Source organism: Dreissena polymorpha, chromosome 5, assembly GCF_020536995.1.
Source record: "Dreissena polymorpha isolate Duluth1 chromosome 5, UMN_Dpol_1.0, whole genome shotgun sequence".
NCBI lineage: Eukaryota > Metazoa > Mollusca > Bivalvia > Myida > Dreissenidae > Dreissena > Dreissena polymorpha.
This window is the reverse complement of record NC_068359.1, coordinates 1,947,402-1,972,189: the sequence shown is the minus strand read 5'-3', so window position 1 is coordinate 1,972,189 and position 24,788 is coordinate 1,947,402. Positions and strand designations below refer to the sequence as shown.

General features: G+C 36.6%; 2 protein-coding genes across 5 annotated transcripts in view; both read right to left on the bottom strand.

Moving 5' to 3' along the window:
- Positions 1 to 2,066: 2,066 nt before the first annotated feature.
- LOC127831738 (uncharacterized) lies at positions 2,067 to 4,519 on the bottom strand. The gene has a single exon (XM_052356775.1). The coding sequence runs from the start codon at positions 3,618 to 3,620 to the stop codon at positions 2,835 to 2,837; it is 786 nt and encodes a 261-aa protein (XP_052212735.1). The 5' UTR covers positions 3,621 to 4,519; the 3' UTR covers positions 2,067 to 2,834.
- A 709-nt stretch (positions 4,520 to 5,228) lies between these two features.
- LOC127881815 (nuclear transcription factor Y subunit beta-like) overlaps positions 5,229 to 24,788 on the bottom strand; it is a 28,895-nt gene continuing 9,335 nt past the window's right edge. Inside the window, exons 3-10 of one of the 4 annotated variants that reach the window (XR_008050291.1) lie at positions 24,319 to 24,389; positions 20,032 to 20,097; positions 17,274 to 17,341; positions 11,303 to 11,432; positions 10,157 to 10,226; positions 8,796 to 8,884; positions 6,284 to 8,069; positions 5,229 to 6,127 (exon numbers count right to left, since the gene is read on the bottom strand). Coding sequence is in view for 1 of the 4 variants with exons in the window: in XM_052429948.1 (XP_052285908.1) it covers positions 8,055 to 8,069; positions 8,796 to 8,884; positions 10,157 to 10,226; positions 11,303 to 11,432; positions 17,274 to 17,341; positions 20,032 to 20,097; positions 24,319 to 24,389 (509 nt within the window). In the remaining 3 variants the exon portion in view is untranslated. Of the gene's footprint in view, positions 8,070 to 8,795; positions 8,885 to 10,156; positions 10,227 to 11,302; positions 11,433 to 17,273; positions 17,342 to 20,031; positions 20,098 to 24,318; positions 24,390 to 24,788 lie in introns of all 4 variants that reach the window. The other 3 variants (XR_008050289.1, XR_008050292.1, XM_052429948.1) reach the window with 3 other exon arrangements.

Sequence of the window (24,788 nt, the reverse complement as noted above, 5' to 3'; positions counted from 1 at the left end):
CAATGTTTGATTTACCGTCCTCTATGTACATTGTGCATGCAAATATGTTATTGGAATGTTATATTACATTATTGCGTCATTATTTTCAATACTTAACATAAGCAACACCCGTATACTTTGTCACCAAATAATGTGCATTGAATTAGTTGTTATGGCCTAACATTAAGCACCCATGATTCTGTGAACACGTCAGTCGTCACAATCAACAGGCGTCAGTTAACAATCGATTCAATCTCCGCATGTCCCGGCGCATGTGAGTTTGGTTGCTGTTCACCGTACCCGACAGGTGAGTACTCGGGCTTACCAACATAACACAAGCCACGCCAAATTTAAAATTCTTTGACTAACAACTTGATAGTTGGAAATTGAAGCTATAATTCAAAGTTCGTCCCAACTTATATGAGTCTAGTAAGTTTATTAGGCAGGAGTGCTGGTGCAAATAAGGGTCCACACATAATGCAGCCTCAGGTGTAAAAAGACCTCATAAACTTCAAAATACACTAACAGTATAAGACTATTACATGTACAAGTGCGGTTACCAGTCTTTTAAATGGTGTTACCTTACACAAAGTCTTAATTTTAGTTGCCCAACTTGCATGTGTGGTTAGTATTTCATATTAACAATAAATAAAGTAGCTCATAATTGATTTGGATCGCTGACAGATTAATGGTACACTTCATATTGCGTGCGGTAATGAATCGCATATAGGTTTCAAATTCACAAAGCAACACCGTTCCAATATACATCCTGCGTGAGTGAGGCATAAACAGGTTTTTATGTTTTAATTTAGCCGACCGACCCTAGTTTTGTTGCAATTCCTTAACATTTTTATCATTTAGGCTACACTCGAGGATTAGTGCTAAATGAATTGTACATGTAAAGAATGGAGCATATAGATTGGTAGTTGTTTGTGATTTTACATCACTACTGGATGAACCTAGCTGCAATCATTCTTGTATGTTGAAAGTCGTATTTGTATGAATCTTCTTGTATTGGCCAGGGTAAATTTTATTTTCCTTAAATAAAAGGTAACTCGACTATAATTTTCCAGAGATAGTGTTTCCTAAGATTCATTATTCCATTATATTAAAGTTTGAACTAACTCTTGTAATTTCAAAACACGATTAACTTTTAAAAAAATTGGCCGACCCACCCGCCCTATGTATAAGGCTGTTAGTGGAAACAATCGCTCTGACTAGTGGTAACACGCTGGCTTCACAATCCAGAGATCGCTGGTTCGATCCCCCGCTGCACCTAACCTACTAACTCGTCTTTCGCATGAGACGTTAAACCGAGGCGCAGTGTACTAGGTGCTATACACCGGGCACTAAAAGACCCAGGGTCACCTCTGGAACGGGGTGTCTCCTGTATCTTGCACTATCCCCCGTAACCAACTAACACGTCTTTCTGGGGGCGATGGCCATATGGGAGACAATCCCGGTGCACTCGATAAAAAAAATAATGAAGAAGAAGACGATCGCTCTGTTTAGGCTTATGAAGAGGCGTGAGCGTGTGCTGCTTATTGCACGCGTACAAAAATGTATTCCATGAAATATGTTGTTTGTTCTGATCTTAACAATCTCATGTGCATTGTGTTGTATTATTTGATCTTTTTAATCCATTCAGTCCGTGCAATAATAATGATACGAAGTTTTCCATACATTACTATAACCAGCAAATTGAAACTTTTTGTTCTGGAGTTTTGGAACATGATAAGGAAATGTTTATTGGACCATGTACTGGTAAGTTGATGAAACGCATAATAATGATATTTATTTGAAACTCCAGCGTTAGTTATTTTTTAATGTATGTCTTCCGTAAATGAAACACTAGCTTATTTATTTTCTGTGATAAAAAACTATAATTCTGTTTATAGCAACTAAGTAAGGCTTAGTATAGAAGTTCAAAAAAATCTTAAAGGGGTATTTACTGGACGAGCGAAATACTAGTAGACAATGGTATTTTAAAGTTTTGAATATGCATTTACACAAAGACCTCAATCAAGTAAATGTTTTAAAATATGTCAACTTTTTCCAGTTATGTTTTAAGTATATTTTCGTTTAAGCAATATTTGAATTATTTTATTTGGATGAACAGCACAATCAAGAACATAAAAAATACAATCCGTGCATAATAGAACATGAAATGCGTATACATATAAACGTATTACTAGATTTGTTGGTATACCAGTAATGCTTTCAACAAAAAATACAGAATGCTTGTAATACAGAACATTGTTACCGGTAGTTGAAATTCGATATATCACAGTAAATTTTTAGCATTTTGTAAAGTGAATCACCTTAATAGTATTAACATTTTAACAATGACTTCTGCCATGACATGCTCAAGTACATGCATATTAAATTGGCGAAATATACATTGCATATAAATGTGTAATCGTGTTTATTTTTCTCATTCATAGCGTACCTGTATCTAATAAATCAAAAGCTATTATTTTAATTGTAACGGATTTACTTTTTTAATAAATGTTATACTTTTTGAACACAGAACTTTTTAACTATGCAGCAATATAAATACAACTCAGCACAGTGCTTGCTGTTGGTCCACTTTTGACTTAATTTCTTCTTCGACCTGATCTGGACAAACCAAACATCTTCTCGTTTCATTAGAAAAGTATTTCGTGTACTCAAGTAACTATCGTTAGGTAATGTTATCCATTTGGACATGCATTGAATATCACAGTCGTACTTTTATCAAGTTAAACAGATAGGTCTCCAATCATCCACCGAGCAACCCTCAGGGCCATTTTTGATACTCTAGAGTTCTCTACAAGAGAAAACTTGCACACCGGCACAACAGAACCCTTCGGTTTTTAGAACGATATGTGGTTTGCGTTTCGCTGGGACGCATTTATCTGGCGCGGGTCCCGAAAGTCTCTGCGGTACGAACTTTGACTCATCGTGGTCGATGCCGTGCGTTGTATCGGGTTGGGTGGCGGGTGGTCCCGTTCGGAACCATCAAAGTCACTAGCCGGGTTTTGTTGTCTCTTGATCACACGTCCGGCGGATGAACCGGCGCCCGAGGTCCTCGAAATTCCGTTGTCCTCAATATCTAAGATAGGCTCAAAATGTTCATCCTTGTGGCAGATGTAGATTTTTGGTAGAGACGGGTTGTCGTCGTTTAGCGGTGCGAAAGTTTGCCACTGATACTCGATGCCGCTCTTGTTTCTAAGTATGCTACACACTTCGATGATAGTCTTTAGAAACGTCGCCGCTGCGAATATCTCAGTGTCCGTGGCCCACTCGCGTGGTTTGCGCATGCTCCGTACGTAAGTGTCCATTCCGCCTCGACTTTGAAGAAAAGTTCGGTAAATGTCCGAATGCTGCTCCACGTGACGAGTTATCTCCTCTCGTATCGTCAGATGGTTGGTCTCCACACCCGTGATAATCACGCTCAGCGCGCGAAAGAAGCAGTTCCCGTCCGCCCGGATTTCTGACGTCAGTTTGGGCGCCGTATTTCCAGTATAGTATTTCTCCGACCCGTACCGCATGTAGGTCTCCAGTCGTAGCTTCAGAAAGGAAGCGGTGTTCCGTTGCCAGTCTTTTGAAGGCGGACTGAATTTCTTTGTCTGTTGGTGAGAAAAACTGAATTCCGCCATAGTTCTTTTCTACGTAATAAAAAGCGGTTTACAGCTAGCGATTATCAGAAATGCAATCTCTAGCGATAGCCAATATATGACTTATGTATGTTTATACCAAATCATTTTCACACACAAAATGTATACATGTTTATTTCCTTGACATTTTAAATTCCACTGTGTTACGGTAATTGCACATATGATAATTACGGAAGTAGAAATGTTTACATGTACTAGAATATCTTGAGTAAACTGAGTCAGTCACAAGAACAGTTTGTTTACAACAGGACTAACGTCATAAGCCGTTATACAAATAAATGACTAGCATCATCGGCTTTCGCGGCGGCGGCCAGGCAACACAGAAAGTTTCCAGCATGTAGCCTCTCAATTCCGGAAAATGTAAGTCAACCCTATTCCGGACAACTTTCTTAAATTACCCGTGTTTCCATGGTGCGCCTGCGTCAGCACCTGGGGTGACTCGCCAGTATTAATACTTCCGATAAAACCCATACATTTTTATGGAGAATAGCAAACAGAAACCGCAATCAAGCTTGTTATTTCCATGCAGGTTCATAATTCTGGCCTTGTGTATACCACTGTAACTAAGGCGCACTATTGCATTACCTTTCTGAACATATCCTAACACAGCGTCTCAGAACACTATTTGCTTAATACCCAGTGTTAACATGCATTTTGCCACTTCAGACCTCTTCTCAACATTTTTCAGGTAAATTGATTATCTCCTTAAAACAAACATAACTGGTGAAACACTCGCGAACGCTAATACCTCCAAATAAAACTGCATAAATACATGGTCGATCTAGTAACCTACTCGCGGATCGATAATATCGCACAAACGTTTATGTTTAAGTATTGAGCTACGACGAACGATTCGCTATTTGTTAATAACCCAATCCCCCAAATCGATAGCTTTTATCAGATTTAAGGCGGCGTTATCAATTCAAGACCAACTAAGTTATACTTATGCATCGCTTTCGACTTTTCAAGCTATTTTAATTTACGGATCATCATTTAACCAATATTGCACGTTTTATGACGCGGACTTGGAATTTTATTGTTTATCATATAATTTGTGTATCAGTTAAACGATTCGTCGATTGAGCGCCCAGTGCATAAAAATTCATAGTCAAATGGATATCAATAGACCTTGACTTAAACACCATTGTGAATAAACGATGTAAAATCTACAGAATAAAACTACAATGCGTACTCATATGTTAACACAAGTTTATGGCACGATTAAAGCGACAAGCTTATATATTGCATCATTCAAGTCATACACAAGTCTTTTCAACTTTCGCGGAAACAATAAGTTAACATAAATATTTTATTACCGTTGTTAAGGCAAATAATGGTACATTGTTGTTGAGTCAATTGAAAATGTGTTGTGCAGACCGTTTTTAACGACCCAAACTTTACGTATTTGTTGGAAAAGATCTTAAACATAAGGTCTTGCACCGGTTCCGGTAAACAGACAGACTCGATTGATACAAGTTCCAAAAGGGATCTAAGTTGCTCTAACAAATTTGCCGATTTTGATTGACAAAATAAACATAAACAAACAATTGAATGTGCAAGATTTCCAAGAATAAATTCACAAAGTTAAAATATCATGAGAAATTTATTTGCAAATCTTGCCATACCAAACCATACAATAAAGTACCAAATAGAAAAACAAAAACATAGGTCAAATCATACATCTGTCATCATATGCATTGAGGTATAATGATTTAACACAGTAACTTCTGTCAAACCTCTCAATTGAATACTCGTATGATATAAACAAGAAACCGTCGGAGACGGTTGATGCTCCCCAAAGTGTTTTTGTCACAATATTGCACTATATATTCAGATAAAAGGAAACGTCTAGAGGGGCATAACTTTGGACAACATAATACAATGGATGGTTTAGCAATTTAAAATTTCAAAGTGCCATAACTCTCTAAACAAATCATCTTACCAGAACCCACAAATAAACTGCGCATCTCAAGGTAGTTAAGCTTCCCATAAAGCTTCATTGAATTCCAGTCAGTAGTTGGGGGGACAAGAATTGCACTATATGTACAGTTAATGGAAAATTTCAAAAGGCCATAACTCTGTGTAAAATCATCCGACCAGAACCGGCTGATAATATGCACATCTCCTCTTGGTAGTGAACTTCCCATAAAGTTTAATTGAATTCCGGTCATTAATTGCTGAGAAATAGCCAGGACAAGAATTATGCACGGATGGACGGACACACACGCACGGACAGACGAAGCCGCGACTATATGCTCCCCCCCCCCAAAAAAAAAACAAGAGCGCCGCATGACGGAGCAATATACGCCCGATTCGTGTGCCATTGGTGAATTCAACTTGAACTAGAGCTTTGTCACTGAATGTGACTTATACCCCCATACCACTTTGACGCAGGATAAAAAGTTGTTTAAAAGTTTCGGATGAATACAATTTGAATTAGAGTCCGGACAAAGTGGCGCCGTTGAAAATGCACTAATTGACCCTATGACCTAGTTCTTGACCCGACATGACCCATATTCGAACTTGACCTAGATATCAACTAGATGCAACTACTGACCAAGTTTGGTGAAGATCGGATGAATACAATTTGAATTAGAGTCCGGACAAAGTGGCGCCGTTGAAAATGCACTAATTGACCCTATGACCTAGTTTTTGACCCGGCATGACCCATATTCGAACTTGGCCTATATATCAACTAGATGCAACTGCTGACCAAGTTTGGTGAAGATCGGATGAATACAATTTGAAATAGAGTCCGGACAAAGTGGCCCCTTTGAAAATGCACTTATTGACCCTATGACCTAGTTTTTGACCCGGCATGACCCATATTCGAACTTGGCCTAGATATCAACTAGATGCAACTGCTGACCAAGTTTGGTGAAGATCGGATGAATACAATTTGAATTAGAGTCCGGACAAAGTGATGCCTTCCGCCCGCCGCCCGCCCGCCCGCCCGCCAAGGGGTTTCACATAATACGTCCCGTATTTTATACGGGCGTATAAAAATTGGGGGAGCATAATAATAGATAAAATACCTATACCATAAATGTATCGATTTGTACTGAAACAAAGTAATTACTGGTATTACATGAAATTATCCACTGATGAACTCGACGACTGCATGCATGTTACTGGTGTATATCTATGGTTAGCTGCCAAAACAAGTCATTTCATTTATTTTTCCATTTTGTTTGGTTTATTTCAAATGCACATTTTCACAATTTGTGTATAGAATTAGCAAATATAGTTTATATAACATAATAAAAGAAAGAAAAGGTGAAAACATGCAATATTATATATTGACTAAACTTTGTTATGTATAAAGTTATTTGGACCAAATTGCATGTGCAACTTATAAATGTACAGACCCCCCAAAACTTGAGTTTTAAGAACGAAACATCAAATTATAATAAACAAAATTAATGTAATATTGCTGACTTTATAGAAAACCAGTTTCTTCAGTATAAGCCTAATGATTTTAGCATAGTTCGACAACAATTCAACCACATCTTATTTTTTATAACCAGTGTTTACCGTTCATTGTTAAACCTTTAACCAAACAAGTGTAAACAAAATATAATTTTAGTATATTCTTCTTTCTTCACTTCTATGAATTCCTCATGTTTAAGCTCAAATAAATCATGTAAATATTTTTTTCACTTTTAAGACATCAAAGACTATGAAATTTGTTTAATTAAAATAAAAAACTTTCAGATAATAAGCAAACAAAGTTCTATGCACTAGTTCATGTTTATGTAACATTCATTGAATATCTCTAGGACTTTTCCCACTACTTCATAACACAACTGAATGTTTGAAAGGCTTTCATTGACATTGCCTCTTCCAATCCAGAAAGTATGGAGTAAAGGAAATAATCTGAAGCATGGTATGTAAGCATTGTTAGCATGTTATCATTTGTTTACTTAACCCTTTTCATGCTGGGAAATTTGTCGTCTGCTAAAATGTCGTCTGCTGAATTTCTAAAATTAGCATTTTCTTCGATTTTTTTCCAAATAATATCAGAATAGCAAACAGTTTGGATCCTGATGAGACGCCACGTTCTGTGGCGTCTCATCTGGATCCAAACTGTTTGCAAAGGCCTTCAAAATTCGGTTCCCGCACTGAAAGGGTTAAAACAGCATTCACAAGTGATTATTAATCAAATAGCAATCCATAAATTGTAGCAGCCAATAGCTCTCAAAATGAAAACATTCTCACTTAATCTTTCAACCAGTGTTCATTGCTTGTCATCCACACAGGGGTTTGTCAATGTTTCCAATAATCACAATATGTTAGTGCCGTCACACTTATTAACTGCTCTTCTGCAGAATGTTCCTTCCAAACTTGAGTTGGTCTCAGTCCCATGGGAGCCCATCCAATCACATGCCTGTTTAACCCATCCAATCACATGCCTTTTTAACCGAAATTTATCTGAAATGTACAATTCAAACTTGGATATCAAAGAGTAGAGAATAACAGGTTTCTGACAAATGTTTAGTAAAAGGATTTCATTAGAAGCAGAATACTGCTTTCTGATCCAAGCATTTTCACGTTTTCTCACTGTTGACTCCTGCAAATAGTCTGCCTTATATCATTTTAAATGTTACCAACAAGCTAACTCAAAAATATATTTTTAATAATCACACAGTTTGTTCTTTGCAATTATTGTACTAATGCAAAAAAAACAGTTTTAAACAAATATGCAGAAACAAAATATTTCTTGACTCGAGTATTTTTAACTCTGATAATTTCATTTGGCAATTTAAACGTATTTCACGGGTGATTTGACTCCTGGTTTTCTTCTTTTTTTTTCATTCCCATAAATATAACACATTTACAGTCGATATAAAAATGAAGCAGAATTATTACTTCTTTTTTTCAATATTTGAAAAAAGTGGTCAATAACAAAGGTTTAGCCAGTTCCACTTATGCCCAGGTTATTGTGAACTGTTCATTATAAAATTATATTTAATTATTTGATCAACTTGTCGCTACTGTTAACGGTCCATATGATGGAAAGGAATCAGCTCTTGCAAAATGTATGCAGATCTTATTGTTTTATCATTAGAAAGGCCCCAAAACGTATTGACAGACAAATTCAATTAAAAATGAACAGTGTTGAGAAATCACAGTGGTCGATGGGTGTGTTTGCCTTACCCCTTGCGCTCCAGAAAATGCTGTGGTTGCATAGATGACATGATTATTCTGCTGACCACTCGAGTCAATAATAGTAGCACCCAGGGAGTCTGAAACGCAATGAAAGTTCTCACAATTAAATTTGGCATATCAATAGCACTTGAAAATAGCAGTTCCATCAAGCAAGCATGATATATAATCATATTCCTAAAAAACAAGAAAATGCTACTGAAAATTTGACCAAGTCAGGTAAAAATGTCCCAGTGCATGCTTGTATTACAGTTATTTTGATCAATGTATAAATGGGATTTTTTTCTTAGTCCAGAGCATTTTTATGCTATTAAACCGTCTTTTTATCAATCATTTTATTTCAGCAAAACTCAAATGGTATAAAGTTATTTAATATTATTCTGCTGACTAGTGAAGATGGGAAGTCAGTGCAACATAGAAGCAGTGAAAACAAGCAAATTTGTTGAATTGATATCCCCCGCCAATATGCTTCTGGACACAAAAATGTTATATTTGACACTCAAAAAAGCATTTTTTTAAGATACAAAGGGTCATAACTCTGTTATTAACAGATGGTGTACAATGCCATTTGACGTGCATCATCCTCTTATCCATATATATACTCATACCAAGTTTCAATGAAATCTGCTAAAGCACTTCCCAGATATGGCTCCAGACGGACGGAAAGACGGACAACGCCAAAACAATATCCCTCCGCCTATGGCAGGGGATAATAAACCTGCTTTTTGGCTCTCTACATCTTTTCCATTGGCATAAATTTTCATATGTAAGTTTTTAGAGTAATACAGAGTACACATGGTGCAATCTTCATAGAATATCACAACTTAAAATAAGTAAAGATATTACATTTAATTTCTCTTTTTTTCGGTAAGTTTTTTTGTTCACCCTATTTTGAGCTTTGTACAATCAAAGCTTACACAAAGGGGAATGTTTTGGAAAATCCAACTTTCAGGTGTTTGATATTTGAACTTTCGATTCTTTTATGACATAAATTTTGCAAGGATTAATTTATTCTTAAACTTCCTTAAATGAAAGCACTGTTTTATGTCGGTTATAGAGAATGTGATTATATGTGCTATGTTCTGGGAAAACTGGGCTTAATGAATGTTTGTAAAGTGTCGTCCCAGATTCGCCTGTGCGGACACAAACTTCAACGCTTTTTTGGTATTTTTTGTTTAAAGAAAGTCTCTTCTTAGTAAAATCCAGTTAAGGCTGAACGGGTCATCCCTTATTAGCCTGTGCAGACTGCACAGGCTAAAATGGGATGACCCTTTATGCAATTGCTTTAAGCCCAGTTTCTTCAGAACAAGGCTAATATAATATACAGAACTATATGTGTGAACATGACGCACTCTGCATTTCATAATCCAACTCTGACATGTCACCCTCAGCTGCGCCCATAGGTTTGTCTCCCTTCATGGACTGCAAGTTAAGAGATATATTTCAGCATTAAATCATGTAGGATATGAACATCTTAAGTTGAACACTTCTATATCCATAAGCTTGGCCTTCCTTGGCTCAAATTAGTCTCTAAGCCAAACTTGCCTCACTTTGCCATTTTTTCTTTTTTTCCTATTTATTGTCGTTATTTTGTATGAGTATACTGATGTTAAAATGCTAGTATATCCATAATCAAAGAATCCCTGTCTCAAAATTTTCCTTAGTAAAATTTGCCTTGCTATAGCTAGCCTATTTTTAGCTAATTTTGTGCAAAAGGAACAATTTATAGCTGAACAGAATTTTCCTTTGCTGAAGAGTCATTGTAGCTATGGGGTAATTTGGCAAATGATAGACTAAGCCCCGCATACTGTTAAGGAAACATATATGAATAATCTGATTATTGGTATTGGCCTTAATGGCTTTGTTCATTCACTTTCATAACTATGATAATTGTGAGATTATCATAATTTTTTAAATGCTGAAATATTACAAAAGAATGGTAAAATCCAGTCTTTGTTTATATGATTACATATATTAGCCAATTAACACTTCTGTCAGCATACAGCAAATAATAGAATGTACTTGATATGACTAAAGTGGATTTTACCATGACTTTAACATATGAACATCCATATGTAAGACTATGTTATTTAAGAATCTTTTACAATCTGCGTATTAAGTTCTTGCTTAACCAAAACGTGTAACAAACAAACCAACTGTTCAAAGTTTCAAACATACACACTAATTATGAAACATTAAGCATCACTTTTAAAAAGTTCAACATAATACCTCACATAACTATCTGGTAAATACAGAATAAACCCTATGGATTCTGTCTTACCACTGAACACTAGCCCACCACCAACAAGACACTTACTATGTAAGCATATGATTAGGGCTTCTTTCATAATTTTAACTTCATGTGGAAATACTGGACATTGGAGAAAAACCCGCAATCAATTCTATGAAACCTGGTCCTCACTTTCGTCTTTCACTCATTTCACTTATAAAGACCAATGATAATAAACATCTGAAAGTGTGGACTTAGATGCCCATACCTCTCTGTACTTCTGAAGATATTGTTTAAGAGGCTCCACATAGGTATCAAAACCCAGAGTGGACATGGCATACAGGATATCCTCTCCGTTGATTGTCTTCCTCTTCTCCTGGGCACACCGGTCACTTGCCCTGAGTGCAGTGGTTAAGGGAAACAATTGTCACTGTACATGTCCAATACATGTACAAGGAAAACAATCACCACTGTACATGTACAGGGAAGGGTATAAACAGGGATATTAATAGCTATACCGGAAATGCCGCACCACAGATCGCAAAGCAACCTTCGTCGCAATACTGGACGTCACGGCACTACCCAAACGCGTACAAATAAGAAATCTACCAGAAGCAGCTACAGCGGAACCCCTCTAAACCGGACATCCCCGGGACCGAGAGGAAATTCCGGTTTAGAGAGGACATCGACTATTTTACTTTCAGAGGGTCAATTACATAGCCTAATATGGGAAAACACTTTCAGCAAATGTTAAAAGTTTATTTACATATAATATTCGTTCATACTGCATCACATTATAACAATTGATGTCACTTAATCTGTTGATTTAGATGTCTTGTTTCCACTGGTCGAGGAACCCTTTGCATAGTGTCTTGTCTGGTAACGCATGGTAGTTAAGTCCAGTCTCATCACAATTGAACACGTTTTCATACGAATACGTTCCGATAGTCACTAATACTGTCCTTAAAAGTGTTCACATCAAGTAAGTCCACACTGGAACTCTCTCTGCACACTTTGCATGCTTTAATGTCATACCGTGTCTTCCAACCACACAGCCACCCATCAATGTGATTTTGTCTTCTTAAGACAATTCCATGCGCCTTCGCTAAGAAGGAGGTTCGGACAATTTTAGTCTTAGTTATCTTAATTACCAATTTGACAATCTAAATAAATATCTAAATGCAACTGCTTCAAGAACTCTGCAAATCACCATTTTATATGACACTAAATTAGCAATTGTAATAAACAACACAAAATTAAAAAGCATTAAGATTATTAAAATTTAGCACGGCTACCTACATCAAAACAAAACACACTAAAGAACTCTATGTTTGTTATCAGTATTAACACCTCTATTGATCGATATGTACATCACAGGACAAGTATCTTTAAATTGTTTTGCTATTTTTACAGTTTACACATTTATCGACCACCTTTATTAATTTCACGCGTCTTGAATCCGCTATTCACAACTTTTTGGCACTAGGTCTGAGGTGCAATAAACCGGCCCTGAGCAGTTAAGAGAGGTTCAATTACGTATGGAATGACCTAATTTTGATCCAAAGAATGACCGGTATCCGGAATTGAGGCGATTCCGGTCTTGAGGAGATATTTTACGCATGGTTTTATAGGGGAAAAACTGGGACCAGACAATTCGTCCAGTTTAGAGAGGATTCCGGTATAGAGAGGGTCCGGTTTAGAGGGTTTCCACTGTATGTGTTTGATCATGAAATGTTCAGGGTCTTATATGGAAAATATATGACAGTGACTTTCTAAAATGTATTCATACATATGACATTCTCATTCTCAAGGAAACTTGGCATTCTAGTTTAGCAAACATTCATATTGATAATTTGAATTGTTTTTCAAGCCCCCCAAAATGTAACAAGAAAGCAAAGCAAGAAAGTACGGTGTTGTCATATATTTTAAACAAGAGTGCTGAAAAACGCAAAGTCGCTCACCTGAGATTCAAAGGAACTGATCTGTTCTGTGCAGCCCATGATGTCCTTAGAACAAATGTTCTAACCAACTTTCATGACTAGTGAAACACTGGCAGCCACGTTTTTCAACAGACCAGAACAATTTTCATACACATCCAAGATATCATTTAAACAAATAATCTGACAAATTTTCATGAAGATTCATGAAGCCATATAAGTACAAAAGCCCCACCCCCTGGTGGCCATGTTTTTCAAGCAACTGGAACCATTTTCGAACTTGTCAAAGTTATCATTGGGACAAATCTTCTGCCAAGTTTCATGGTGATCAGACAATAAATGTGGCTTCTAGAGTGTTCACAAGGTTTTACTATAGCTATATAAGGATAAATGCCACGACCCCTTGGCGACCATGTTTTTCCACCAACTGGAACCATTTTCGAACTCATCCAAGATATCATTGAGAAAAATTGACTGGCTAAGTTTCATCATGATCGGAAAATAAATGTGGCCTATAGAGTGTTAATAAGGTTTAACTAAAGCAATATATATCCATATTAGGAAAAATGCCCCCTGCCCCTGGTGGCCATGTTTTTAAAGTAACCGAGACCATTTTCAAACTCATCCAAGATATCATTGGGAAAAATCTTCTGACCAAGTGTGATGAAGATCGGAAAATAAATGTGGTCTCAAGAGTGTTAACAAGGTTTTACTATAGCCATATAAGGAAAAATGTCCCTCTCCCTGGCGGCCATGTTTTTCAACCAACCGGCATCATTTTTAAACTCGTCCAAGATATTATTGGGATGAATCTTCTGACCAAGTTTCATTACCTTGTAAACACTCTAGATGCCACATTTATTGTCCAATCTTCATGACATTTGGTCAGAAGATTGGTCTCGATCATATCTTGGAAGAGTTTGAAAATGGTTACGTTTGCTTGAAAAACATGGCTGCCAAGGGACGGGGCATTTTTCCTTATATGGCTATAGTAAAATCGTGTTAACACTCTAGAGGCCACATTTATCTATATATGGCAATATGGACATTATGCACGTCATTTCATTTTGTTCCTACTTCAAAATTCTGGTTGCTATGGCAATCAAAAACAAGAGCACCGCCTTGCGGGTGCAGACCGCTCATCTATTTTCTTTTTAAAGGTGAAGGGACTCCCATTTTCAATGGGGGGGGGGGGGGGGGGGGGGGGAAGGGCGATGGGGGGGGGGGGATTTTTTGGGTGCGATGGTTGGACGGTATTTCAAACATAACCGTTAAAAAAAAAAAAAATTGGGGGTGGGGGTGGGGTATATTGTGAGGGTGTGGTGGTAATTTGTGAGATGATCTTAAAAAAAAAAAAAAAAAAAAAAAATTGGGGGGGGGGGAGGGGGTGGGGGGGGGTGGGGGGTGGGGGTATAGTGTGAGGGTGTGGTGGTCATTTGTGAGATGATCTTAAAAAAAAAAAAAAAAAAAAAAAATAGGGGGGGGGGGGGGGGGGAAGGTTTGGGGGGGGGACGGTTTGGGTGGAGTCTATTGTGGTATGTCAGGTAAGAGTAGTTTCGTCAAAGTATCAATCAAATCTAATCATAAATAAAGAAGTTATGGCAATTTTAGCAAAATTTAATAATTTGACCTTGAGAGTCAAGGTCATTCAAAGGTCAAGGTAAAATTCAACTTGCCAGGTACAGTAACCTCATGATAGCATGAAAGTATTTGAAGTTTGAAAGCAATAGCCTTGATACTTAAGAAGTAAAGTGGATCGAAACACAAAATTTAACCATATATTAAAAGTTACTAAGTCAAAAAAGGGCCATAATTCCGTAACAATGACAACCAGAGTTATGCAACTTGTCCTTTTACTGTACCCTTATGATAGTTTTTGAGTGTTCCAAGTATGAAAGCAATATCTATGATACTTTAGGGGTAAAGTGGACCAAAACATAAATCTTAACCAAATTTTCAATTTTCTAAGTATAAAGGGCCCATAATTCCGTCCAAATGCCAGTCAGAGTTACATAACTTTGCCTGCACGGTCCACTTATGATAATTAATAAGTGTTGCAAGTATGAAAGCAATAGCTTTGATACTGTAGGAATAAAAAGGACCTAAACACAAAACTTAATCAAATTTTCAATTTTCTAAGTATAAAAAGGGCACATAATTCTGTCAAAATGCCAGTCAGAGTTACATTACTTTGCCTGCACAGTCCCCTTATGAAAGTTAGTAAGTGTTGCAAGTATGAAAGCAATAGCTTTGATGCTTAAGGAATAAAATGGACCTAAACACAAAACTTAACCAAAATTTTCAATTTTCTTAGTATAAAAAGGGCACATAATTCTGTCAAAATGCATGCCAGAGTTATCTAACTTTGCCTGCCCAGTCCCCTCATGATAGTAAGTAAGTGTAACAAGTTTGAATGCAATAGCATTGATACTCACTGAGAAAAGTGGACCTAAACGCAAAACTTAACCAAAATTTTCAATTTTCTAAGTATAAAAAGGGCAAATAATTCTGTCAAAATGCACGCCAGAGTTATCTAACTTTGCCTGCCCAGTCCCCTCATGATAGTAAATAAGTGTACCAAGTTTGAATGCAATAGCATTGATACTTTCTGAGAAAAGTGGACCTAAACGCAAAACTTAACCGGACGCCAACGCCAAGGTGATGACAATAGCTCATAATTTTTTTTCAAAAAATAGATGAGCTAATAAATAAATCCGACAATGGTGGAGCCGGTTGGGAACATATATTGCTTGGATATGGTCTTGTTTATTACTTGTTTCTTCTTAAATAGCTGTCAATACATTTATTTTTATAAATTATGTTTTAACACTTTCCATAGTAATTTATATGTATTATAATGTATGTTTTTTTAGTATTGTACAGATGCACTTTGACAACAATTTGTTAACTTGCATGTAAAATGGTCAGTCATTTTGCCGATGTTATAATAAAAAAAACTTGAATACTTGCTAATTATTTGCAATCAAACCTTAATTGTTCCGAGATAGTTTTTATGTCTACAGTACAAACAGTATTTTAAGAGTGAGAGCGGTTGAAAATTGCACAAAAGTAAGTTTTCACCCTGAAAGTAAATTTCTAAATATATATATATGGGCCCATCACAAAATAAAGGGGTCAATCGCTCTTTTGCCAATAGACTTAAAAAAATGTCAATTATGTCTTGTTCTAGAGTTTTTAGATGTTCCTATATTCCTGTGCATACAATCACCGACGAATTATGGCGTGTGGTTGTAAATACCACACCGTTTAGAATAAATAACAAAATGATATGTTTGCAATTAATTTAAAGGGACTGAAAACCACGACGGCGAAGAAAAGAAAAGTTATAAAATACTTGATTTTTTTACAATTATTAGTTTAAATTGATTAAAATATCACGACTGGTATATTACATTACTTGAAAAAAGCTGTTAAGTTTTCATATTTTCAGTAAATTTGGTAATAAATTTTACTTGGTATGTCTACCTGGTAACTACCAGTTAACTATAAATAACGCCAGTAGATTGATCATTTTCGTCACGTGGTTAACCCAGGAATGCAAATTGTGCATGCGTAGTGAATTGTATATATAATATATATAAAATGATCAATCTACTTGCGTTATTTATAGTGTGTTTATTGTTGTGTCACTTATTTTCGCAATGTACTTTCAATTTCACATCGAGCAATTTTATTACCAAATATACTGAAAATATGAACTTTTTTTAAGAAATGTAATATACCAGTCGTGATATTTAAATCAATATAAACTAATAATTGTAAAAAAAATACGGTATTTTACAACTTTTCTTTTCTTCGTTGTGATTGACAGTCCCTTTAAGATCATTTTATTGTGTTTGATATTGTTAAACAGAAAGAGGTTGTTGTACTTTGACCACATAGATAAACAATAAGCTTTTGATATACTCCAAACTGTTAGTGTAAAATTAATCTTTAATTTGTGTTAAAAAATTTTTTGCAAATGTTTTGTTGTCAACACATTAAAAATTCAGGGCAATAAAATTGTACCCTTTTTGTCACACTTAAGCAGTAAAATTATATGGTAGATAATTAAATTGTTAATCAACGCTTATGAACAAAACACTTCTTTTAATAAGCAATGTTACGTATGAATGGCCATCATAAATATGTTGCTAAAATCAAACAAACCAAAAACTGCATAAGTATGAATGTCTAATGTAGGGTCTCATTTGTGGACTGTAAAGTTCCAAGCCAGACTGTGTGAATGCTGGAAGCACAAAATTTGGCACTGCACAAATTGAATATAATTTCAAAGGATACTCGCTGGTGATGAAACTGATGAATTCTGACACACATTCTTGTACACACTCTTTTGCATCTTTAGCAATCTGAAATGACACCAAGAGCTGTCAGAGGACATCCACTCGACTATTCGAGTGCTTGACAGTAAAACGTAAGCCATCATGGGGAAAGTGTTCATATTCAATAATTTATTAGACGATCTTTCCAAAAAAAATAAATAAAAAACAAACAAACAAAAAATTTTTTTTTTTTTTTTTTGGGGGGGGGGGGGGGGGGGGTAGGGGGCGGGGTGAGAGTGGGTATAATGTGGGGTGTGGTAATTTATTAGATGATGTTTAAAAACAAGAGGGCCAAGATGGCCCTAGTTCGCTCACCTGAGAGGAGTCTGCTCATTCAATCTTTACCAAATGTCAAACTTGACCTAGATATTGTCCAGACAAACATCCTGGTCAAGTTTCATCATTATTTCATCTGCGAGTCATGATCAATGTACCTATTAAGTTTCATGATCCTAGGCTTAAGCATTCTTGACTTATCATCCAGAAACCATTTTTCTAAATTCAGTCACCGTGACCTTGACAGCCATTGTGTGAATACGGTTTTTGGCACTGTGACCTTGACCTTTGACCTAGTGACCTGATAATCAAGGAAACAAATGTTCTGAGCAAATTTCATGAAAATTGGGCCAAAAATGTGATTTCTACTGTGTTCACATGTTTTCACTATATACATGTAGAGAAAAATGCCCCGCCCACTGGCGGCCATGTTTTTTCACCAATCCCGACAGTTTCAAACTCGTCCGAGATATCAATAAAACCAATGTTTTGACCAACTTTCACGATGATTGGGCAAAAATTGTGACTTCTAGAGTGTTTACAAGGTTTCCCTTTAGCCAAATAGGGAAAACTGCCACTATTTACATATAGAGAAAAATGCCCAGCCCACTAACGGCCATGTTTTTTCACCGATCTCGGATTTTCGAACTCGTCCGAGACATCAATTGAACCAATGTTTTGAACAACTTTCATGATGATTGGGCAAAAATTGTGACTTCAAGAGTGTTTACAAGGTTTCTCTATAGCCAAATAAGGAAAACTGCCCCGCACACTGGTGGCCATGTTTTTCAACGGATCGGAACCACTTTTGAACTCAACCAAGATATCATTGAGAAAAACATTTTGACAAAGTAACATGAAGATTAGGCATGAAATGTGACTTCTTTTTTTTTGACCTAGTGACCTAGTTTTTGACCAGGCACAATCCAGTTTCGAACTTGGCCGAGATTTCATTGGGACAAAGCTTCTGACAAAGTTTCATGAAGATGGGACAAGAAATGTGGCTAGTGTTTACGAGCAAATGTTTACGGACGGACATGACGGACAAAGACCGGTCACAAAAGCTCACCTGAACAATCAGGTGAGCTAAAAAAGAAAAAAAAAGAAAAAAAATTTGGGGAGGGGGGGGGAGGTTGGGGGGGGGGGGGGGATTCTGGGTAGGGGCGTGGGGTATTGTTTGGGTGGAATCCATTACGGTATTCAGGTAAGTGTTGTTTTGTCAAAGTAATAATAAAATGCGATCAAAGATAAAGAAGTTATGGCAATTTAAGCAAAATGTTCCATTATCTAAGTGTCAAAGGGGCCATTATTATGTCAAAATGCTTGATACAGTGGTCTGCTCTTGTTTATAGGTTGGGATCATGTTGGAAAACAAGTATGCAACATATAAAAGCAATATGTCAAAGGATATAGGAAATATTTGGGGTAGTACGCAAACTTTCACATAGATTTATCAATAATATGCATATTCTAAGTATAAAAGGGGCAATAATTATGACAAAATGCTTGATAGAGTTGTCTGCTCTTGTTTATAGGTTGGGGGTGATGTTGGTAAACAAGTATGCAAAATATAAAGCAATATGTCGAGAGACAATGAAAATAAATGGGGTAGTACGAAAACTTTAACATTTGCTGCATATTCTAAGTGGAAAAGGGGCTATAATTATGACAAAATGCTTGATAGAGTTTTCTGCTCTTGTTTATAGGTTGGGGTCATATTGGTAAACAAGTATGCAAAATATGAAAGCAATATGTCAAGGACAATGAAAATAATTGGGGTAGTACGAAAACTTTAACATTTGCATGCTAACGCAGACGATAACGCCGACGCCGGGGTGAGTAGGATAGCTCCACTATATATATTTTATATATAATAGTCGAGCTAAAAAAGGACCGTTGATAATCTACCGGTACATGTCTAAGTACAAATTGTGGGTACCAGACTCTGGTTGGGTTTAATTACATTTCGATTTGACATTTTTCACAATTTAGCATTTTTACAATCTTAAATATTTTTAAAATATAATTGTTAAACAAAAAATTCTAATAGTTAATTTCTCCGATTCTTATAACAGTATTGGTATAATTCACTTCAATGTCCTTCATTTCAATATCATAATTGTACAAATATATGTTTTGGTACTACAAAATTGAGGCATAACTTAATATCCTTTACTAATAAAACAGGACATTTATTAGTCATACACTTTTTTTCCATTCCTTGCTCACTGAATAGTGGTGGTTTTATTACATCTGCACATAAAGCTGTTTATATTAAAGATTACTAGATTTGTAAAAACATCTTTTGATGTCTGCCTTTTTTTGTTTCAATAAAAAAAGTGGTGTAAAACTTGTTAAGAACAAATCATGTACTTGTGTTTCTAAAGCGCTTTTGTTATAGTCAGTTACTTGTTTCTATTATGATGGATTTAACATTTCACCTTTCCACTTTTTGGCACTGAATTCTTCATTATTCTTGCAACATTTGCTATTGGAAGAAAGCGGTCCTGTAAATAAAATGGGAAATCAATACAATAAAGAAATATAAATATATACACAGTTTTGTGTTAAATAGGATTCTGAATATAAACATACACAAGCAATTGTTTCATTTAAGATAAATCTAAAAGCCAAAAAAACAATATGAAAGTAAACTAAACTTTTTCTGTGAATAATGTGAAACAATAATCAATATAAAATGATTCAGCAAACATGAGAAGTTGACCTAGACTTTTTTCATTAAAGAATTATAAAAGCTGGTCCATGCTGCAATGTACATAAATAAGTAAGAAAACAAGGGCTGTTTGTAAAACATGCATGCCCCCCATATGGGCTCTACGTTGTAGTGACAGCCATTGTGTGAATATGTTTTTTGTCACTGTGACCTTGACCTTTGACCTAGTGACCTGAAAATCTATAGGGGTCATCTGCGAGTCCTGATCAACCTACCTATCAAGTTTTATGATCCTAGGCAAAAGCGTTCTTCAGTTATCATCCGGAAACCATGTCACTATTTCGGGTCACCGTGACCTTGACCTTTGACCTAGTGACCTGAAAATCAATAGTGGTCATCTGCGAGTCATGATCAATGTACCTATGAAGTTTCATGATCCTAGGCATAAGCGTTCTTGAGTTATCATCCGGAAACCATTTTACTATTTCGGGTCACCATGACCTTGACCTTTGACCTAGTGACCTCAAAATCAATAGGGGTCATCTGCGAGTCATGATCAATGTACCTGTAAAGTTTCATGACCCTAGGCATAAGCGTTCTTGAGTTATCATCTGGAAACGATTTTACTATTTCGGGTCACCGTGACCTTGACCTTTGACCTAGTGACCTGAAAATAAATAGGGGTCATCTGCCAGTCATTATCAATCTACCTATAAAGTTTCATGAACTTAGGCATAAGCATTCTTGAGTTATCATCCGAAACCATTTTACTATTTCGGGTCACCATGACCTTGACCTTTGACCTAGTGACCTGAAAATCAATAGGGGTCATCTGCCAGTCATTATCAATCTACCTATGAGGTTTCATGATTCTAGGCATAAGCGTTCTTGAGTTATCATCCGGAAACCATTTTACTATTTCGGGTCACCGTGACCTTGACCTTTGACCTAGTGACCTGAAAATCAATAGGGGTCATCTGCGAGTCCTGATCAATCTACCTATCCAGTTTCATGATCCTAGGCATAAGCCTTCTTGAGTTATCATCCGGAAACCATTTTACTTTTTTGGGTCACCTTGACCTTGACCTAGTGACCTCAAAATCAATAGGGGTCATCTGCGAGTCATGATCAATGTTCCTATGAAGTTTCATGATCCTAGGCCAAAGCGTTCTTGAGTTATCATCCGGAAACCACCTGGTGGACCGACCGACAGACCGACCGACATGAGCAAAGCAATATACCCCCTCTTCTTCGAAGGGGGGCATAACAAGAGGGTCTCAAAGGCCAAAAGACGCTCACCTGAGTTTCAAAGGAACTGACCTGTTCTGTGCAGCCCAAGATGTCATAAGAACAAAATGTTCTTACCAACTTTCATGACTAGTGAACACCCTGGCAGCCACGTTTTTCTACAGACCAGAACCATTTTCAGACACATCTAAGATATCATTTAAACAAATATTCTGACAAAGTTTCATGAAGATTCATGAAGCCATATAATAAACAAGGGACAAAATTGCCACAAAACCAGGTTTTCAATGTGAAAAAGTCCGATAAAGGGAGACAACTAAAATTGAACTGATTTTTTTTAATTAACCTCCTTTGTTTCAAAATAAATCTATTTTTAGTGGTGGCGACCTTGACCTTGGAGATATTGACAAAATTCTTTCGTGCCACACACCGTCCCATGATGGTGAACAAATGTGCCAAATGATTTAAAAATCTCACAATGAATGACATAGTTATGGCCCGAACAAGCTCATTTATGGCCATTTTTTACCTTTGAACTCAAAGTGTGACCTTGACCTTGCAGATATCAACGTAATTCTTTCCCCCCGACACACCGTCTAATGATGGTGAACAATTGTGCCAAATGATTTTAAAAGCTCACAATGAACAACAAAGTTATGGCCCCGACAAGCTTGTTCCGCCCGCCGACATTCGCCAATCTAATAACCAGTTTTTTCCTTAGGAAAACCTGGTTAAAAATACCAAGCCCCCTGGTGGCCATATTTTTCAAGCAACTGGAACCATTTTCGAACTTGTCCAAGATATCGTTGGGACAAATCTTCTGACATGTTTCAGGAAGATCCAAAAATAAATGTGGCCTCTAGAGTGTTAACAAGGTTTTACTATAGCCATATAAGAAAAAATGCCCCGCACCCTGGCGGCCATGTTTTTCAACCAACCAGAATCATTTTTGGACTCGTCCAGGATATTATTGGGATGGATCTTCTGACCAGGTTTCATGAAGATCGGACAATAAATGTGGCCTCTAGAGTGTTAACAAGATTTTACTATAGCCATATAAAGAAAAATGCCCCGCCCCTTGGCAGCCATGTTTTTCAAGCAAACGTAACCATTATCGATCTCATCCAAGATATCATTGAGACCAATCTTTTAACCAAATTTCATGAAGATTGGACAATAAATGTGGCCTCTAGTGTGTTAAGAATGTTGTACTAAAGCCATATATAGCCATATAAGGAAAAATGCCCTACCCCCTGGGACCATGTTTTTAAAGCAACCAAAACCATTTTGGAACTCATCCAAGATATCATTGGGACAAATCTTCTGACCAAGTTTCATGAAGATTGGGAAAAAATGTGGCCACTAGAGTGTAAGCAAGGTTTTACTATAGCCATATAAGGAACAAGAGATGTGTTTGTCAGAAACACAATGCCCCCTAATGCGCCGCTTTGAAGCCATATATTTGACCTTTGTCCTTGAAGGATGACCTTGACCTTTCACCACTCAAAATGTGCAGCTCCATGAGATACATATGCATGCCAAATATCAAGTTGCTATCTTCAATATTGCAACAGTTATCCTAAAACTTTAACCAAGGTTAAAGTTTTGAGACACACACAATGAATGACAGACAGACAGGCCAAAAACAATATGCCCCCAATCTTTCGATCCGGGGGCTTAAAAATGCCCCGCCCCCTGACGGCCATGTTTTTCAACCAACCAGCATCATTTTTGAACTAGTCTAAGATATTATTGGGATGAATCTTATTACCAAGTTTAATGAAGATCGGACAATAAATGTGGCCCCTATAGTGTTAACAAGATTTTACTATAGCCATCTATAGCCATATTAGGAAAAAATGCTCCGCCCCTTGACAGCCATGTTTTTCAAGCAAACGCAACCATTTTCAAACCCATCCAAGATATCATTGAGACCAATCTTCTGACCAAATTTCATGAAGATTGGACAATAAATGTGGCCTCTAGAGTGTTAACAAGGTTTTACTAAAGCCATATATAGCCATATAAGGACAAATGCCCCACCCCCTGGTGGCCATGTTTTTAAAGCAACACAACCAATTTCGAACTCATCCAAGATATTATTGGGACAAATCTTCCGACTGAGTTTCATGAAGATTGGAATATAAATGTGGCCTCTAGAGTGTTAACAAGGTTTTACTGTAGTCATATAAGGAAAAATGCCCTGCCCCCTGGCGGCCATGTTTTTCAACCAACGGCATTATTTTAAACTTGTCCAAAATATTATTGGGACGAATCTTCTGACCAGGTTTCATGAAGATCAGACAATAAATGTGGCCTCTAGAGTGTTAACAAGATTTTACTATGGCCATATATAGCCATATAATGAAAAATGCCCGCCCCTTGGCAGCCATGTTTTTCAAGCCAACGTAACCATTTTCAAACTCATCCAAGATATCATTCAGACCAAACTTCTGACAAAATTTCATGAAGATTGGACAATAAATGTGGCCTCTATAGAGTGTTAACAAGGCAAATGTTGACGCCGCACAACGGACAAAAGGTGATCACAAAAGCTCACCATGAGCACATTGTGCTCAGGTGAGCTAAAAAGAAAGGTGAAGCTTATATATAACTCCCACCCAACCAACCACTACTGAGATGGTAACATATTGATTTTTTCTTTAATAATTTTATATTTTTGCTAAGATTCAATGACAAATTAATCTGCTAGACTTAAAACTGTTATAAAAATTTTGCAAGTAAGATTTATTTACAGGGAGGTAATTCAAATGATAAGCACTATGTTTCAGTTAAGTCTGTTTACCTGTTCTCTCAGTGGGCTGTTGCTATTCTGCATCTCCTCTGGTTCCCCTTCTTCTCCTTCATCTACATCACCTGTTAACCAAGTAAGCAATAACCATAAACATTCATAGATGTGTTAAAATTTAATAAATTGAAAAAACTACTTATTTACAACAATTTTTAAGAACATTACTCAAAAGATAAATAATAAAAGAAATGATTTTTTAAGATGTTACCACATACATGTCGCAGATGGTGAAATATATCCTACAGGCAATAGATTTTGATAAACACTGCATTGTATAAGTTATTTTGAGAGTTGAGGTCATTGAATTAGCATGCCATGTATAAAATGCTCATAATAACAATTCATTTAAATAATTAAAACAAGGGACAAAATTGTCACAAAACCAGGTTTTCATTGTGAAAAAAAAATCTGATAAAGGGAGAAAACTCAAACTGAACTTTTGAAATGAACAAACAAAATTAACC